General features: G+C 45.8%; 1 protein-coding gene across 1 annotated transcript in view; it reads left to right on the plus strand.

Moving 5' to 3' along the window:
- Positions 1–271: 271 nt before the first annotated feature.
- GPR139 (G protein-coupled receptor 139) overlaps positions 272–19,112 on the plus strand; it is a 41,738-nt gene continuing 22,897 nt past the window's right edge. Inside the window, exon 1 of the mRNA XM_026003210.2 lies at positions 272–840. Coding sequence (XP_025858995.1) covers positions 717–840 — 124 coding nt within the window. The 5' untranslated portion in view covers positions 272–716. The remainder of the gene's footprint in view (positions 841–19,112) is intronic.

Below are 19,112 nucleotides of genomic sequence, written 5' to 3' on the forward strand. Positions count from 1 at the left end.
CCCCTGAGCATCCCCGCTCCCCGCTCCCACAGCTTCCCCCCCCCCCCCCAATGCCCTACGTGGAGAGCCCTCCAGGGAGGGACTCGGAGCACTGGCCAGCCAGGGGGACCAGAAGAGGCTGGGGGCAGAGTCAAGAAAGGCAAAGTGAGGACACGCTGGAGGAGTAGAGCCGCTGCGGGAGAAGCAGGTCCCACCCACGCCACACCCCTCCCACCGCGGGTGGGGAAGGGGTGGCGGGTTCCCACCCGGTCTCCCTCGGGGGTTCCCGAGTGCCACTCCTCCTCGGAAACCGGAGCTGGGAGAAGCAAGCGGGGACCCCTCCTCCCGTCCAGCCGCCCCCCACCCCTCCGCCCCAGCCTCCGCCGCGTCCAGGCTGCCGCTGATTGGCTGCGGGAAGCAGCGTCCCAGCTCCGGGTCTCCGAGGCGGGAGCCGAGCGGGTCCGAGGTGGGAGGCGCACCCGCCGGCGCTGGGAGCCCCTCCCGAGTCCCCGCGCCCCGCGCCCCGCGCCCCGCGCCAGGGCCGTGCGAGGACTCCCGGCGGGCAGGTGCGGAGCGCGCAGAGCGGAGCCCGGAGCCCGGCCGAGGGTGGAGGCAAGTCCTGCGGGGAGAAGGCGCCGCTGCTCCAGCTGCTGCTCCGCCGCCGCCGCCGCCGAGCCGGCGTCCAGAGCGGGGCGGGCAGGCCGGGCGCGGAGACCGGGGCAGCGAGGGGCGAGCCCATGGAGCACACGCACGCCCACCTCGCCGCCAACAGCTCGCTGTCCTGGTCCCCCGGCTCGGTCTGCGGCTTGGGCTTCGTGCCCGTGGTCTACTACAGCCTCCTGCTGTGCCTCGGTTTACCAGGTGAGGAGCGTGCGGGAGCCCCGAGCGCGAACAGCCCTGCCCAGACCCCCGGGCCTGGTTATCCTCGCCCTGCGATCCCTGGCGCCCCCTCGGAAAAAGTTTAAGGCTTAAGGGCAACTGCGGACATTTAGAGACCTGGAGGGTGGAAAGGAAGTTGTTGTGGCCTGGAGGAGACTGTCGTCTGTCCCTGTGTGTGTGTGTGTGTGTGTGTGTGTGTGTGTAAGAGACGAGCGTGCGTGGCAGCTGATGGGCATGGTGTGAGTATGGGTGGCTGTGAGTGTGCATGTGGATTGGAGTATTTGCATGCGCATCTGAAGGGTTCCGCGTCCCTGAGGGTGTCCAGTGGGGGGCTGTGTGTGTGACTTGACTGCACGTCCCGACAGATGGCTTAGTGGGAGCTTCACTTCTCCTGTCGCCCCTCTCCCCAACGTCCACCCCAGCGGGAGGAAACCTCCGCCCCTCTGCCCCACCGTGTGTCCCCTGCCGGATTCGAGGTGAGGCTAGAGGATCTGATGCCCAGCACTCTTTCTCTGGCGCCTGTGGGATGGAGCAAGGGATGAGCCCCTGTGACCCTCTAAGCGAGGAACGGGTCTCTAAGCAGGCTAAAAAGAGTCAGCGTGGTTCTTGGACCAGGCCTGGCCAGGCCAAGTGTCTAGAGACACACTTGAGGCCGCCACTTCAGGGGGTCACAGTCTCCTTGAGGACATGCCTTGCCCCCTGGCTTGGCTTCCCTGTGCATCCACCCTGGGCAGCCCGTGACTGCTGCGAATGTCTAGCTGGTCCCACATCTTAACGTCCTCTCTAAAGTGTGGCTGAGACTTGTGTTGAATTCCTGAAGAGAGCTGAGCTGCTGGGGGCTGGGGGGGAGGGGTGCTTGCTGTTTGGGGGAGAGGAGGAGGGGCTTCCTGGGGTTCTAGCTGGAGATAAACCCTTCTTCCGAATCATCCCGGAGACAGTCTGGGTGGCAGAAAGATTCCTAAAGATCACTTGCAGGCAGATGAGAGAGGGACAAAAGGAAGCAGAAAGAAAAAAAAAAAATCCAACATACAGCCTAGAATCACAGCATCATCTACCCTGTCATTCCGCATCCTAGGATCCTGGGAACCTGGGAGCTGGATTTCTGAGAGGTTTGCTGAGATTTCCTCTTCAACACATTCAACTTGGTGGTCAGGCCCCCTGATAAGGTTGTTTAAATAAATCCCCCCTCCCGAATTTTGGCAGGCACAGAAAGCATAAGTTTACAATCACCGAACCTCTCCCCCAGCGAGTGATGAGGTTTTTATTACTAACTAATCGTTCTGGCTGCCCTGGGAGAGACGCTCAGCCTCTGATTCACCCTGCTGGGGCAGCAGCACGTGTCCTGTAATTACCTTGAGCAGGAATTGATTCCAGTCCAGCCCCCTACCTCCCCCTGACAGCCCTCCTGAGCCTCTCCCAAAGTTCTCATGGTGAGTGAGTTTTTGAGAAGGTTGGTTATTGGTGACACTTGCTGAACCAGAGAAGTGACAGGCACCCTTTCCTTTTCAACTCTCATATCAGAATTAGCCTGACCCCCTCCACCTTCACCCCCCACTTCCTCTGCCCACTAAAGTAGCTAACCTCTCAGGCTTTTCTGCTGAAAACCCTTTAAGGGCCAGAGACCTAAAGACACGGGGAGGTTCTAAGGGTCCAGAGCAGGAACATGAGGATGAGCAGAACACAGCAAAGCTCAGACCTTCAAACACCTCAAGGTGGAAGACAAGGTACCTCACATCCCCACAGCATAACTCTGATGCCAGCTAGGGCCTTCTTGACCTATAGCATTGGTACCTATTGTGTGCCAGGCAGTGGTAGGCACAGGCTCATCAAGGCTGGGCCCGGAATTTGGAGACTTATAAGAGGGAGGGATCGGGATGAGAACTGGGAAGGCTTTGGTGGGTTCTTATGCTCAACTAAGGGTTGTGACCACCTACTGTGTGCCCAGTGCTAAAGAGGTGCCAAAAGGACACAGGGACACCTAAGGTACAGGCCCTGCGTTCAAGGAGCTCACAAGTAGAGCTTGTGGTAGATGCAGAAGGACCAAGGATTCTGGAAAAGGATGACTGAAGAGGCCAGGCTTGCAGGAAGACCATGGGTGGATAATTGTTTTGTTAAAGGCTTGCCAGGTGGTCCAAAGGTAAAATCCTTAAGTTATTCTCTTACAACCATCAGGGCAGGCAAGTATGTCCTTGTAAATAAGGATGCGGCTTGTAGAATGAAGCAGAGCTGAGTGTTAACATGTGGACCTTCTATGTCTCTGTGCCTCAGTTTCCACATCTGTAAAATAGGCATTAGGACAGCAGCTACCTCCTGCAATGATGGTGAGAAATAAAAATATTTATGGAGATGATGGTGCAAGTTAAGCACTCAGCTCAGTGCCTGACACACACTGATTGCTGCTGTGGTGCTGTAGTTGTGGTCTTCCCAAAGCTGATTTGGTTGTAAGGAGTGAAGGGGTACTACTTGGCATGCGAGCCAGAGAAGGGTCTGGGAGCCACAAGAAAAGCACTTAGCTCAGCGCCTTCCTTACTCCTCCTGCTGAGCTCACTACAGTATTCCCCTCCCCACCCCCAGCCACCAGCAATTAGCAAACCCTCATTACCCTGCTACTGACCGGGATGCACAGCTATGCTGGGTGTGAAGTAATAGACCACAGGGCTTGGTAATATTGTTGAAAACTGAGATTTTAATTGAATCACTTTTCCTGGCAGTGGACTCACTCCATTTCCAAATTCTCACAGGGGTGGTTGAAAACATGGGTGGGAACAAAGGGGTGGATAGGGAGTGGCTGAGTGTTTGACAATAGGGGAGCCAGTAACTAGGATAAAGCACAGATGTTTCTTGCTACCTTCAGTCTCTAGACTGAAAAGAAGAGCTTAGGAAAAGCCATGTGGTTCAATACCCAACTTCTAGGAATGGCCCCAGACAGTCTAACTTAACTGGTCTGGAGTGGGTCCCAGGGGGTCCTAATGTGAAGTAGAGAGAGCTCTGCCACTTAAGAATTCTTAATCTTTCTGTACCACAATTTTCCCCATCTATAAAAAGGGGGGTAAAGAAATAGTGTATATTAAATAAACTGTCTATATAAAATGGCCTAGCACAGTGCCTGGACTGAGGAAAGCACGTATTAGTGCCTTCTCCACACTAGATCTTTTTCTATATTAAATGCTTAGATTATTGCACTTAATCCCCACCACATCCCTATGACCTGTACATGTCCCTGAACCCATTTTACAGATGGGCAAACTGAGATTCAGAGAAGTAGAGCATCTTGTCTATATTCACACAGTCAAGCCAGCACGTAAACACTTTCGATTGCACCACAGCACCTTAATTATTGCCAGAAAGTTCTTTTAGCTAACTTCAGTTCTTTGTGCTGTTTACTCAGTGGAAAAAATTGGTGTCCCAGCTGTCCCTAAAACTCTTTCTCTTTTCTCCTCCTTTTAAGTAAGCAAGATGTTTCTAACTTTTCAGAAATGCATACAATAAGCCAGCCAAGCTAACAAGGTAGAGTTGGAGACACTGATGGGGCCAACTGGGACAAAACAGTGCAAAGCAGAAGGCAGTGCAGGAGGAAGAGATGAGCCTGATGCCTGGGGGAAGAGAACAGCAGGGAGGACGGGTGAGCCTGGCTGATAAGGAAGAAGCAGAGTGAAATTAAACTGAGATTTGAAAGATATTTTTAAAATTTTACCTTCTAAAAGGCACCAGGGATGTTAAAGGAGACAAGTTAAGGAAGATGATAGCCTGAAACCACACGCCGCCCAGCAGATAGGAGCATTTCTGCAACTGCCAGTAGGGGAGCCAGTAACAAGGAGAAAGCACAGGTAATACCTGCCTGTGAGGATCCGTGCAGGATGGAGGTGATAAGTCTTGTCACCTGGCAGATAGTCAGTGCTGTGATACACAGGAGTCACAATTGTTGTTAACCAGGGATGGGAAGATGGTGACCTGTCAGCTGGACTGAGCCCTGCAGATGTGTTCTCATTCACCAGTAAACCTCTTTCAAGAAAATCTAGTAAACAGGTTAAGAGTATAAGGTCTGGCGATAGATAGATCTCGGGAGTCTGAGTCCTGGAGTTGCTACTTATAAGCTATGTGACTTTAGGCAAGTGGCTTTAACTATTCTGTGCCTCAGTTTACCCATCTGTAAAATGGGATGATGGCAATAATGGCACATACCTCACAGCGTTGCTGTGAGGATTCAGTGGGTTATTCATTTAACACACTGCCTACCACATAGTAAGCACTCTACAAGTAATTTTCTTTTCATAAAAATTAGGAAAAGAGACCCTTGGGTGGCTCAGTGGTTGAGCATCTGCCTTCAACTCAGGGCATGATCCTGGGATCCTGGGATCAAGTCCCACATTGGACTCCCTGCAGGAAGCCTTCTTCCTCTGCCTAGGTCTCTGCCTCTCTGTCTCTCATGGATAAATGAATAAAATCTTTAAATAAATAAAAATTAGAAAAATATTTCAACTTGTTTTATGACACCAGCTTTACCCTAATACCAAACCAGACATTTCAAGAAAACTACTAATTAATTTTCCCCATATTGCTTCTCAGCCTTTTGGCCAAGATTAAGTGATTAATATTCCCCATGAACACACACACACACACACACACACACAATCCTCAACAAAATATGACCAAATCTAACTCAGGAATATATAAGAATAATAATAAACCAAGACAAAGTTGGATTTATTCCAGGAATGCAAGGCTAGTTCAACGTTTGAAAATTGTTCAGTTTGATCCACCATATTAAAAAACCCAAAAAAGGAAATCCATATGATCTTTTCAATAGATGCAAAAAAAAAAAAGTCTTTGACAAAATTCAACATCCATTCGTGATAAAAATTTACCAAACTAGGAATAGAGAGAGAACTTCTTTAACCTGATAAAGGGCATCAATTAGTAACAAGTAGCTGATAGCACATTAAATGGTGAAAGATGGAATATTTTCCCTCTAAGATCTGGAGAAAGGCAAGAATATCTGCTCTTGCTACTCTGATTCAACAGCTTACTGGAAGTTCCTAGCCAGGCAAGAAAAAGAAATAAAAGGTATACTGGAAGGAAGAAATTAAACTGTTTCTATTCACAGATGATATAATTGCCTTCAGAGAAAATCACAAAGACTCCACAAAAAAAAAAAAAAAAAAAACCTCCTAAGAACTAATAAGTGAGTTCAGCATGTTTGCAGGACACATTATTAATACAATACCCTATTGTATCTCTATATATTAGCAATGAACAATTTGAAACTAAAATTTAGATTTAAAAATAATAGATTGCTACGTTCCCTTGAAAAAATAGAAGAACTAACATTTGGCTTGTATTCCGAGAAGACTGGCCCTGGCTGAGGAATAAGGCTGCTTTCCTACGCAGTTACTTTTGTGTGGTGCGTGTGTGTGTGTGTGTGTGTGTGTGCACACGCACGCACATTAAATAGGTAATGACATTCATATTATTCAAAAACCTAAAAATATAAAAAGGCACACATTGCAAAATCTCCCTACCATTCCTTTCCCCTGCTCTCCAATTCCCAAATCCACATCATCACCACCACGCAGGTAACTAGCTCATCAGTATCTTGGTTCCTTATTTGTTCTTTCAGAGTATTTTAGTATATACACAAGCCAAGTATGAATAGAGGATTTCGACTCTTCTTTCTTTTTACTCTCCTCAAAATGAGCACATTGTACACATTGTCCTCTGTCTTGCTCTTTTTCCCTTAATATATTAATCAACCGTAATGGTATATTGAAGACTTTTCATTCTTTTATGAAACTGCATAGTATTCCATTGTGTGTTTGTACCATAATTTATTTAATGGCTGCTCCTTTCAAAAGCACATGGGCACTCTAATATGAAAGTCCCTACATGCTGTACTTAACTGTCCTCTGTAACTTGTATGGCCCCTCTTTATGCACATTTGGCCTTAGGATCCCTTTTAAAACAGAGAGAAAGGGATCCCTGGGTGGCGCAGCGGTTTGGTGCCTGCCTTTGGCCCGGGGCGCGATCCTGGAGACCCGGGATCAAATCCCACGTCAGGCTCCCGGTGCATGGAGCCTGCTTCTCCCTCTGCCTATGTCTCTGCTTCTCTCTCTCTCACTGTGTGCCTATCATAAATAAATAAAATTAAAATAAAAAATAAAAAAAATAATAAAACAGAGAGAAAGAGCACTGCATGAAGAGTCCTGGATTCCAGGCTTAGCTCTGGCAGTAATTTGCCGGGTGGGTCTGTCGAAGACCTGGGAGAGCTGGACTCTGCTTATATAACTCAGTTGGAGACACGGCCCTTAGTTGGGACATAAGCACAGACCAATGAAGTAGCTATGGGGGAGGCTGGCTGGGCTGGGCCTTGGGCTAGGGTCCAGACCAGTAGCTTTGTTGTCCTTGCCTCTGCATGATTCTTGTAGTGATCCCATGTATCATTTCTGCTTTTGAGGTTGAGTATAAAATACATTGCATTGGAACTGAATGGACATGGATTTGGATCCTGTATCTTACCCAAGTTTGCGGTGTGATCTCAGATATGATACTCCACCTCTCTGAGCCTCAGTTTTCATTTGTAAGAAAGCAGTCAACCAAGGTCAGCAGTTTTAAGCAAGAGGTCTCTAATGTCAAGCTGCCTAGGTTTGAATGCTAGCTCCCCTACCCACTCGTCTGTGACCTTGGGCAAATTCCTCACCCTCTCTGCGTCTCAGCCTCATCAATGAGATGGGATCATAATAATACCTATCGCATAGTATAGTTGTGAGGATCAAATGAAATTGTAAAAATGCTTAGCACCATTCCTGGCACGTTTGCTCTCATATAGAGTAAGATTCGGTAAATGTTATTAACCTTCTGTACTCTGCATTGTTGTGGTGGTAATCCAAAATAAAATATGCAAAGGCTTCTCACAATCCCTCAAACATTGTGGGAGTTCAATAAACTCATTGTTTTTATTGCCTGACAGGTCAGCATGCCTTGTAAATCTCCCTAAGCCGCACATTATATATGGGTCTTTTCCAAAAATGCACAATTCCACTCAAAGTGCACCCACCAGGAATGAAACTTTTTTACCCTGGAAAACTAGGAAAGAATTATCCAAAGGATTAAGTGATCTATTCTAACATAAGCCTATGTGGTTTAGTGAAACTTCCAGAAATACTGTTAGTCCAGAACATGAAACCTTCTTCAACTAAAGTTGATAAAAGGTCTGACAAACACCCAGCAAGCACCCTACAGCCAAGCTCATGAACAGAAGTGGGGAAGTGAACACAGACCCTGCCACTGAACCTCCATGTGATCTGAACTATGAGGGCAATGCTGATAGGAGATGCCAGCCCTGCAGAGGGTACCATGAAATGCTGGGGGCAGAAGAGCACAGGCTTCTCGAATTCAAATACCTGCTAGGGGCAGTCAAATAGTATAAATGCACACAGTGGCCCGGTTTTAAGAAATGTTTCAATTACCTAAAGAATCTTGCTTCCCTGCTGTTTTTTGAAAGTACATGGCTCTTTTGGTCTAATTTTCCCTCAGTGATAGAGATATCATATGTACCAAAACCACTGCACTTTCCTCTGAACAACTGGTAACACATATGTTGTAATTTCTATGTGCTAGGGATTCTTCAAAGCATTTTAAAAGCACCAACTCATTTAATTCTTCCAATTACCCTTTGAGGCATATATAGTTATCATGCCCATTTTTCAGATGAGAATGTTGAGATACCCACAGTCACATAGCTAGAAATTGACAGTGATACTTGGTACTGCTGTCCCCTTATTGTAAGAAAATGGCAGCCCAAACACAATGGCAGCTGACAATTGACACTTGGGCTAGGTCATGAGGGATGGGAGTGACAGACAATAGGGAGGTTAGAAAGGGGGAGGTTACAAAGTGCCACCATCACTCAGCTCTCCAGCCACTCTAGTATTGCCAAATTCTTCCAAAAATCTAGGAATCCAGATTTTTATGTGAAATATCCCAATGTTTCAGTGTTGGCAACTAATTCAAAAATTTTAAAAAACACTCTGTGAGCCAGCACTGCATGTGCCAAACCAAACATATCTGCAGGCTTGATACAGCCCACCAGGCTGCCAATTCACAAACTCCAGAGTGGGTAAAGCTTCAAGAAGCACCAAGAAATGCCAAGGGGGTCACAGTGGGTAGAGAATAAAAACAAGATGTGAGGGGGGAAGAGCAAGAAATAAAGGAGATGGAGACCCAAATAAATACGTGGCTAAATTTTTTAAAAAGCATGCCAATTCAAGAAACCAGGGATTTGGCATAACTGAAAGACAGAGCTCCAAGTAGTAACCACAAATTGCATGTTGACAATGTCCTGGAACACAGATCCACCATATTTTTGTAAATGGAAGACTCCTTAAAACTGGCGGCATGGTGTATTAGGATGTGGGCTCATGGTCCCCACTGACCTGGATCCAAATCCCAGGCTCATGACTTCCTATAGGTGGGGTTCTGACAAGTTGCTTGAACCTCTCTGGGCCTCAGTATTCCTCTCTGCAGAATGGGTATAACAGTACCGTTTTCACAGGGTGTATGGTATGGAGAAAATGAAGCAATGCATGGCCAGCAGGGGCCCCAGTGTCTGCCACTCTGTGGCTGCTGTTTTATGATGTGTGCAAGCACCATCATTTTATAACAGGGGGAGAACTTGAGACTTGACCCAAAGTTGCAATGCTAGGAATGGCAGAGTCGAAACCAGAACTCACTTTCCCAACCCTTACTTGGTTCCTTTCTTTACAAAATCACACTGCTAGTGGTCTCCCGAGGAATCAAAGTGATAGGAGTAAAGGAAAAACAGGCTGTGGAATCTTAGAGCTCAGAGTAATCATCTAGATTTGGGGAAGGGACTTGTTGTTATTGTTGTTTTATGTGGGATTATTTTAGGTGGTACAAGGCTGTATCATCATTAAATCCCTTTTCAGTTTTCTCAGGCCTTCTGATTCTGTCAAACAGAAAGTCTCATCTTGGTACTAGTGTCTTTAACACCTTTTCATGTGTACTAAATCTGCCTTTTTAACAGACAGAGCAGGCCTAGGGCTCGGTATCTAACTAAAATTTAATGTTGCCCTTGTATTTTTTTTAAGGTTTTATTTATTTATTCATGAGAGACAGAGAGAGTGAGAGAGAGGCAGAGAAAAAGGCAGAGGGAAAAGCAGGCTCCATGCAGGGAGCCCGACATGGGACTCGATCCCAGGTCTCCAGGATCACACCCCAGGCTGAAGGCGGCACTAAACTGCTGAGCCGTCCAGGCTGCCCCTGTTGCCCTTGTATTGTCATTGTATTTATTTTTAAGAATATCTTCTGCTTACAACAGAGACGGGTGGGTTTGTTATTCAGGGTTGCTATATGTCCATGCTGTCCAATATAGAGACCCCCAGTTTCATGTGTCTATTGAGCACTTGATATGAGCACAACTCAGGAACTGATTTTTTTTATCTGATTGCACTTCAATTAATTTACAATTAAGCCTTAATACTCAATTCAGCTATTGAAAAATAACTGTATACTTGGAACAACTTGGGTATATGAATCTAGTCTTTTCAACTGTGTATTTTATGACATCTAAACAGAGATCAAAGATTTCCACTAAAAAATTTAGCATCCAAAGAGAAATGTGCCCAGAATGTAAAATACATGCAAGACTTTGGACATTTAATATGAAAAAAATTAAACATCTCACTAATAATTTATATTGATTACATTTTAGATGAATACAGTTAAATAAAATATATTCTTAAAATTAATTTCACTTGTTTATTCTTATTTTGTTAATGTGGCTGCTAGAAAAATTGAGATTGTATATGTGGCTCACAATGCATTTATATTGGACAGCAGTATTATATAAGGTTATAAATTCAGGGGAGAAAAAGGGCAAATCACTTTTTTTAAAAAAGAATTTATTTATTTATTCATGAGAGACACAGAGAAAGAGAGGCAGAGACATAGACAGAGGGAGAAGCAGGCTCCATGCAGGGACCCTGATGTGGGACTTGATCCTGGGACCCCAGGATCATGCCCTGGGCCAAAGGCAGGCGCTAAACCACTGAGCCATACAGGGGTCCTGGCAAATCACTTTAAAACAAAATGTTAAGTAAATGAAAGTACAGGGAACACAAGAAAATGGCAAAAATCATAACATTGGTTGGCCAATCACTACCCTCTGGGAAGCCCTAAGCCAGTACAATGCTCTTAATACAGAAACTGAGGCCCTACAGAGGACAAAGAATTTTCTCCAAGGTTACATGGCTAACCAGGTGTGTCCCTGACCCCATATCTTTTAGATTCTGAAACCAGTGTACTTTGACTATCGTAAGAGGGATAACCCTTCCATCTTTACCCTCACTAAGGGAAATGTAAAGAAGGGATGGTCAGGGTGTGGGAAGGATGTGATTACCTTGGATCCTGGTGGGATTCAAAGTGAGGGAACATCTGTGTGGATAAGCCAGGATCTTTGCTTTTCCAGCAAGTGAAAGCTAAATGACTTGGTCTTCTCTTGAGTAAAGGTCATGACCAGCTGAACTACACTGAGAGTTGGGACTTTTAACTGAAATATGTTTTCATTTTGCCCCATAGCAAAAAAAAAAAAAAAAAAATTGAGACAAGAAACCAGAAAGTACAATTAGACAGCTGCATCTGCATTTATCTTTTTTAATAATAAATTTGTTCTTTATTGGTGTTCAATTTGCCAACATACAGAATAACACCCAGTGCTCATCCCATCAAGTGCCCACCCATCCATCCATCTGCCCTTCCAGCCAGTATCCATCCATCCATCCATCCATCCATCTATCCATGTGCCTGGCACTATCAAATACTAGGCTGTGTTAGGCTCGTGGCAAGCCTGAAAAGACCCACTCCCTGTTTGCATGTGCATGAGGAAGACCAGCATGATCACAAACCTGAATAAATGTAAATAGTCATGTGTAAAATGAACATTAAGGAGAGGCATATGGTGATAGGGGAGCTTTTCAGGGGGGACTTGCCCATGGGGAAGCCAGGGAAAGCTCCCTCAAGAGAAACAACTGGAACCAGAAGGCTGAGGAAGGAAAGAATGGAAGAAGCGAGGGGGACAGGCTTTGCAATGACTCTTAGGCAAGAGGGGACTGGAGCCACATAGCAGAACAGACAGGGGGTGAGTCTAGAGCTCCAAAAGGCAGTCTGAGGACAGGAGGAAAACAGGGCGTGAGATGCAAGCAGAGGAAACAGGAAGCCAGAGCTTTGTAGAAACCACACCAAGTGACCCTGAATTGGGACAACATTCTACAGTGTTGACTCCTTTTAACTTCTGGTATTCACCAGCAACTTATTTTCTTTACCCTCTCACTTGCCAGATTTTTGGCAGCTGAAGACCTGGGGCAATTGCTTTTCTACCAAAGACATTCTTACCGTTTTCAGCTAAGTGCAGTGAAAACTATCAGCCACATCACTTCACAGGAAGGACTCTCCACAGACCCACACACAGAGGCACACACACACACACACACACACACACCAACATACAGAGGTGTATGCACACACATGCACACACAGACGTATGCACACACAGACATACACAGACAGACCCCCACAGGGAGACATACACAGACACATGCATGTGCTCTCTCTCTCTCTCTCTCTCTCTCTCTCTCTCTCTCTCTCTCTCTCCTCCCACAGTCAAAGGTATAGAATGGCCTGGTGATTCTGTTCTGGCTACTGCCCTCTGCTTTTAGCATTCCTGGCCTCACCACCACAGTTCAGCTCCACAGAACTGCTGACAAGAACCATCATCTGCCTCTTGAACAAAAAGCAGTGGCTTCCCTGGAAGGTGGCAAAATGGAGCAGTGATTGGAGAAAGACCTCAAGAGAGGCCAGTGCCATGAAGAGGGTAGGGATAGGCATTCCTTAAAGGAATCACAGGCCCACACTCTTGACCTTCACAGAGCCTGGTCCCCACATCATGTCCACCTTCCACATCCAGGACCCTTCCAGATCACCACCTGTCCTCGCCAGAAGGCATCAGGAAAGTAATACTTGGCTTAGGAATTAGGCATATCTGAGGGTTCGAGTCCCAGCATTGCAACTTTGCTAGTCATGAGGTTGTGAGTTCATATTTACCTTTTCTGGAGCCTCAGTTCCTTCATCTGACAATGGGGGTGATAACATCAACTTTATCCATTTAGCACATATATGTGGCACCCCTTTTAGGAAGGCATTGGAGGAAAAACAAAGATTGCCTGCACAGGCATACACTCTACTGCGGAGACAAGCAGTAAACAAGTAAACAGATGCGTAAACAACACTATTTGAGATACTGATAATGCTATCAGGAAAACAGCATGATAAGGCAATAAGGAACTACATCAGATAGGGTGGCAGGATGGAGCTCTCCAAAGAGCTGATGTTTGCACTGAGAATGGAATGATGGGAAGGAGCTGGCCACAGGAGGCACAGGGGAAGGGCATCCCAGGCAGAGGGACCCACCAGGGTAAAAGCTCAGGGGTGATGAGCTGGAGTGTAGGCAGACTTGTGTGGCTGGAATATGATGAGCAAGAGGCAAAGTGGCAGGAGATGAGGGGAAGAGGTGGACACGGCTGGACTATGGGGGCCTTTTGGTCTACAGTGTGGAATCTGTATTTCATTCTAAGAAGAGATGGGAGGCTTTTAAGCAGCTGACATGACCTAATCTGAGTTTTGCAAAGGTCCTTCTGGCTTACGTGAGAAAAAAAAAAAAAAAAACAGATGGAAGGTGGGTTAGGAGGAAAGCTGCAAGAAGTGGAAGCTGTTGTAGCATGAATGATCCCTGGGCTCCAGTAGGAGAGAGTGAGCAATACCTGTGAAGTGCCCAATGCAGTGACTGGCACACAGCAGGAGTATAGGTCAAGGGTCATGTTCACAGCCTCTGCAGTCCTACTCCTACCCCATCCACCATCACCTCAGTCTCCAAATAAAACAGCATCAGACAAGTGAAATGAGCAAACTAACAATGTCCTCAGACATCAAGGACGTCTGTGCCTGGCTCTCCGGGCACTGTGGCAGAGCGCCCACAGCACAACAGAGAGCTATCATCTTGGTTGTGGCAGTGGGCAAGTCCTGCTAATGATCCAGCTGTCAGTTGCAAGAGTCCTGAACAGAGAGAAAGCAAGTGTCTGGACAAGAGGAAAAGGGTCACCTTCAGTGCTGTCATTTGACAAATGAACAGAATTGAGTTCTGGCCAGCACGGTAGAGGGACATTGTCACCGTGACTGCATTCAAGTCTAATGACCCAGGGTACAGCAGGAGGATGAGAATAATGCCCCCAAGATTGAGGTGGAGACTCCAAGGACATCCTGAAAATGGGCAGAGAGAACTTATGGAAGGGAGGAAGAAAATGGTGGTTTGCCTCTTGGATCTTTTCAAAGTTAGACCTTCTGGCCAGAAGTAATAAGAGGACTTTTTTTCCCCCTTAATCACTGTAAGCACTGAATACTTTCCTCAAAATGCTAGTCTGATACGTGCTGGTTAACATCCTTCTCAACCACCCTCAGATAACCTTCTGAAGAGGCCTGGACTGGGTGTCATAGCCAGCCAACAGCTGATAACCAACCAGAAACTCAGACGTCTCAGGATGTGAAAGAAGCCTGTTGTAGGTTTTCTTAAAAAGCAGCACCTTGCCTATTAACATTCAGAGACAATCTCATAAAAGTTCAGATTTCTCATGAGTCTTGGAAAATTTTAAAGGCTGGAAAAACTGAGCTCTCTCTGACTGTTGCCAAGTGCCTAGAACCAAGTAGCCAGAACCTCCTTTATATGGAGCTTGTGCTATCCAGCTCACTGCGGTCTCCACCTTTCCCTATTGTACCCCTAGAACAGACTTTTATATAAGTATGTACCTGGCCTACTTCTCTCACTTATGTTCCCTGCCTTGCTCTTATATGATTTTATTTTTTTAAGATTGTATTTATTTATTTGACAGAGAGAGAGAGAGAGAGAGAACACAAGCAGGGGGAGCAGTGGAGGTAGAGGGAGAAGCAGACTCCCCACTGAACAAGGAGCCTGATGCAGGGCTCGATCCAGGACCCCAGGATCATAACCTGAGCCAAAGGCAGATGCCTAACCAACTAAGCCACCCAGGTACCTCACTCCTGTAAGATTTTAAATTTACTGTGTAATTGCCTTCCTCAAATTTGATTATGTATATCACATACACACACATCCCATATCCTTTTACACTATTACACTTTCAGCTTCATCTACTCTTTCCAGTCATAGTAAATGCTCTCCTGCAAGAAGGGGAGTTTGATGAAAATCTGGATTTACGATCCACTGGACTTTCCAGCTGTGTGCAGTTCATTTCTCTGTCAATTTCCATATCTTTAAAATGAAGCTAAAAGCATCCTCCTTGTTGAGGGAAATACATGAGACAACATACCTACCACATGACAGGTGCTTAATAAATAGAAGAGATTTTTTAGGGACACCTGAGTGGCTCAGCGGTTGAGCATCTGCATTTGGTTCAGGGCGTGATCCCAGTTTGGGCTCCCTATGAGGGGCCTGCTTCTCCCTCTGTCTATGTCTCTGCCTCTCTGTGTGTCTCTCATGAATAAATAAATAAAATCTTAAAAAAAATAGTTGTGGTTTTGTTTGTTTGTTTGTTTGTTTGTTTGTTTGTTTTAAGACTGACAAGAATTTCCTATCAGATCCCCACCTGGACTCCTTAGGCTGTGTGAAGGATCGAGCTCCACTTCATGAGGCCCTACTTTGTGCCAGGGATTCTAGGGGATAAAGATGAGAGAAAGACAAACATGAACATGACATGGCCCTGCCCTTAAAGAACCCACACTCTAGTTAGGTAGAAAGGCAAGTCAAAAGCCATAATGCAATGTGACAAGTTCTATAACAGAGGTGAGGTGAGGGTAAGGCATTTAACTTCCTGTGGACCTTCAAACTTATCTTTGCCAGGGGGGGCATAAAAAAAATGCTGAGTTGGGGCACCTGAGTGGCTCAGTTGGTTAAGCATCTGACTTGTGATTTCGGCTCAGGTCATGATCTCAGGGTTGTGAAATTGAGCCCCACATCAGTATCCGTGCTGGCCATGGAGCCTGATTGAGATTTTCTCTCTCCCTCTCCCTCTGCCCCAGCCCCCACCTGCTCGCTCTCGCTATCTCTCTCTCTCTCTCTCTCTCTCTCTCTTTCTCTCTCTCTCTCAGTTAGGCTTTGAGCCCCTGACACTACACACTCATATCCATAATGCCAGGACCCTTTAGGGGGCCTTTGCAAATGCTGAATGCATAGGTGGGTGAGTAGATGGATGGGTGGATGGATGCATCAGATGAATAGGTGACTGCCTTCTTAATCCCATAACTGTGGAACAGCTTGGAGGGTCAGTGGTTGAGCATCTGCCTTCGGCTCAGGACGTGATTCCTGGGGTTCTAGGATCAAGTCCCTCCCTGCAGGGAGCCTGCTTCTCCCTCTGCCTATGTCTCTGCCTCTCTCTGTGTGTCTCTCAGAATAAATAAATAAAATCTTAAAAATAAATAAATACCTCATAAATGTAATGTCCATACTAGCCTTGAAGAGACTGAAGAATACATCTTGATTATCATCATTATCACCACCATCACTACCATTTATTGAGCACTTACTCTGAGCCAACAGCTGATCAAACACATTATTCCACATTGCCTATTTAATCCTCACAGCAATGCTCAAGAGGTGGTACTTCTATTATCCCCATTTGGCAGTGGGGGAACTGAGGCTCTGAGAAGTAAAATAACCTGCCCAAGGCAATTCAGCTACTGAGCAGCAGAGCTGAGATATAGCAGGCTTGTGTAGCACTATTTATACTCCGTACTTACCACTGGGCCTGCTGCAGACATTGGTATTCAGGGCATGGGAAAAGACAAATGCTGTGTCTACAGACCTCTGTCTTGGTTCACCCTCTCAGCCTGGTCTTTGCAGGCATTTTGAGGGACTATGTCTTCCTTCCTGATTAAAGACTCTCCTAGTGTCCCCATTGCCCTCTCCCAAAGCAGATGGTTTAATTACTTGAAATTATTTTTAAGCAAGGACAGGCAGGTGAATTCCCTCTCCATCCCACACCTAACCTACAAAATGGAAATTGAGTTGCCTTTTTTTTTTTAAGTAGCATATTGTGATGAAACAATTTCCATGAAAACTCTGTGGTCTTCCAAATCCTTCCAAGGTTTCTGTTACCAAGCCCTAAGTGGGCTTAATTTCAGTCAAGTGCTCAGAATTCCAAATCTAGTTCATGTGGTGAATGTTTACTGATCACCTATTATGTGCCAGGCTCTACTCCTCAAGCTCAAAAAGAGACATCAGCAATAGCCATTAATGTTAATATAGTGCTGGCCAATATGCAAAATGAATTAAAATTTACAAAGGGCTTTCTCATCCATTATGAAACAGAAGCTCAGGGGAGTTAAATAGCTTTCTCAAGTTACTACTGGTAGGGCAAGCTGAAAAGCAAAGCTACATCCTTGAATCTCAAATCCAGGGCTCATCATTCCACTACATATGCAAAGCTGCCAGAGGTAGGAATGATCCCCAAAATGGAGCCACCCCTCTGAATCCTGCCAGAACTTTCCATTATTCATTCATTCATTTGCAAATTATGTGCTATTTGATGGCACAAAAACAAATAAATCTGGGTTCCTGCCCTCAGGGAGGACACAGTCTAGTTGGAGAAATGCAGCAGTAACCCACATTAAGATGAAGATTGGTAAGAGATGTGCTAGAAGGAAGCCCATGTACCAGGAGACAAAGAGGTAGAAATGAACCCCAGTCTTGGGTTGAGGGGCAGTGCTGGGAATACAATAGGAGTTATCAGGGCAGACTTTTTTCCCCTACTGTCTGTAACTCTTCCTCCTATCTAGGACCCAATATGCAATGTGAGTTCTGACCACAAGTCTTTTTCTCCATCAAACACATGTACCGAGCATCTCCTTCACATGAGAACCTTTGCTAAGGACTGAGAATGAGAGAGACAAATGAATTTTGCCCATGCTTTTGAGATATGTATTGTCCAGTGGGCAAAACAAGTAAATTGAAAATTATAAGATTATTTACTATGTGAAATTATCAATATTTGACCAATTTTTACCTTCTAAACTGTTTAACCTACTACCTGTTATAGTGTAATAATTTGCTGTTCAAAAAAAAATGCTCAGGATGACGTGGAAGCAACAAACCAGTGGTCTAATACTGTACTCATGCCTCAACCACCACATTCCCCCATGTAGTAATATCCATGGCTGAAGCTTGGGTTGTACAATTACTGAAGCCTTGATGCCAGAAACTAAACTAATAGCCATTTACATAATTATAATTAACATTAATGGAATGCCTACTACCTGTTGGGCACTGTTCCAAGCACTTCCCATGGATTAACTAATTTAATCCTTCTAACCCCATGAAGTAGGTACTATTATTACCCGATTCTATAGATGAGGAAAATGAGGCACCTGGTAAGCTGTTAAGTGCGGTCACACAGTCAGTGCTATGGCAAAGCCAGGCTTTTGCTCCAGACATCAGGAGCAGGAGCCTGTGTAGCCATCTGCTCAGCTGAAGAACTAGTAGTGCTTTTGGTCAGGCCAGTTCTTTGGTTCCAAGATCATCCAGTGGGTGCCTTCATTAAAGCTACAATCTTGGGTCCATGGGTGGCTCAGTTGGCTAAGTATATGGCTCTTGATTTCAGCTCAGGTTGTAATCTCAGGATGGGGAGATCGAGCCCCACCTCGGGCTCTACACTCAGTGGGGAGTCTACTTAAGAGTCTCTCTCTCGCTCTCCCTCTGCCCTTCCTCCTACTCACACTCAGTCTCTAATAAATAAATAAATCTTAAAAAAACAACAACAACAAAAAAAAAAACCGCAAGCCATGATCTATTCTACTGAAATGGAGATGGGGGATTGAGGCACTGATCTTCAAGGTATTGAATTGTAAAGGCTGCCCATGTTGGAGGTAGAATCAGGTAGGAATCAGGAATCGGGTAGAAAATCTTCCTTGAGAGCAGTATGAGCATGATAATGGGGGTGGCATCTAATTCTCCCATCAGGTTGACTGGGCTTGAGCTGTATTTTAGCACTGGTAAGAACCAGAGCTAACAGAATAGTTTTGTGAGAGATTTTGGAAGACTTTGGACTGAAGCCGGACTGGCTGGGGATCCAGGAGACAAAGTGCAGCCCAAGGTTGAAAGAGACGCCATTCCTTTCACCTCTGCAGGAAGGGTAGCCTCTGAGGGTGTTGACACTTAGAGT

Source organism: Vulpes vulpes, chromosome 3 (assembly GCF_048418805.1).
Source record: "Vulpes vulpes isolate BD-2025 chromosome 3, VulVul3, whole genome shotgun sequence".
Lineage (NCBI taxonomy): Eukaryota > Metazoa > Chordata > Mammalia > Carnivora > Canidae > Vulpes > Vulpes vulpes.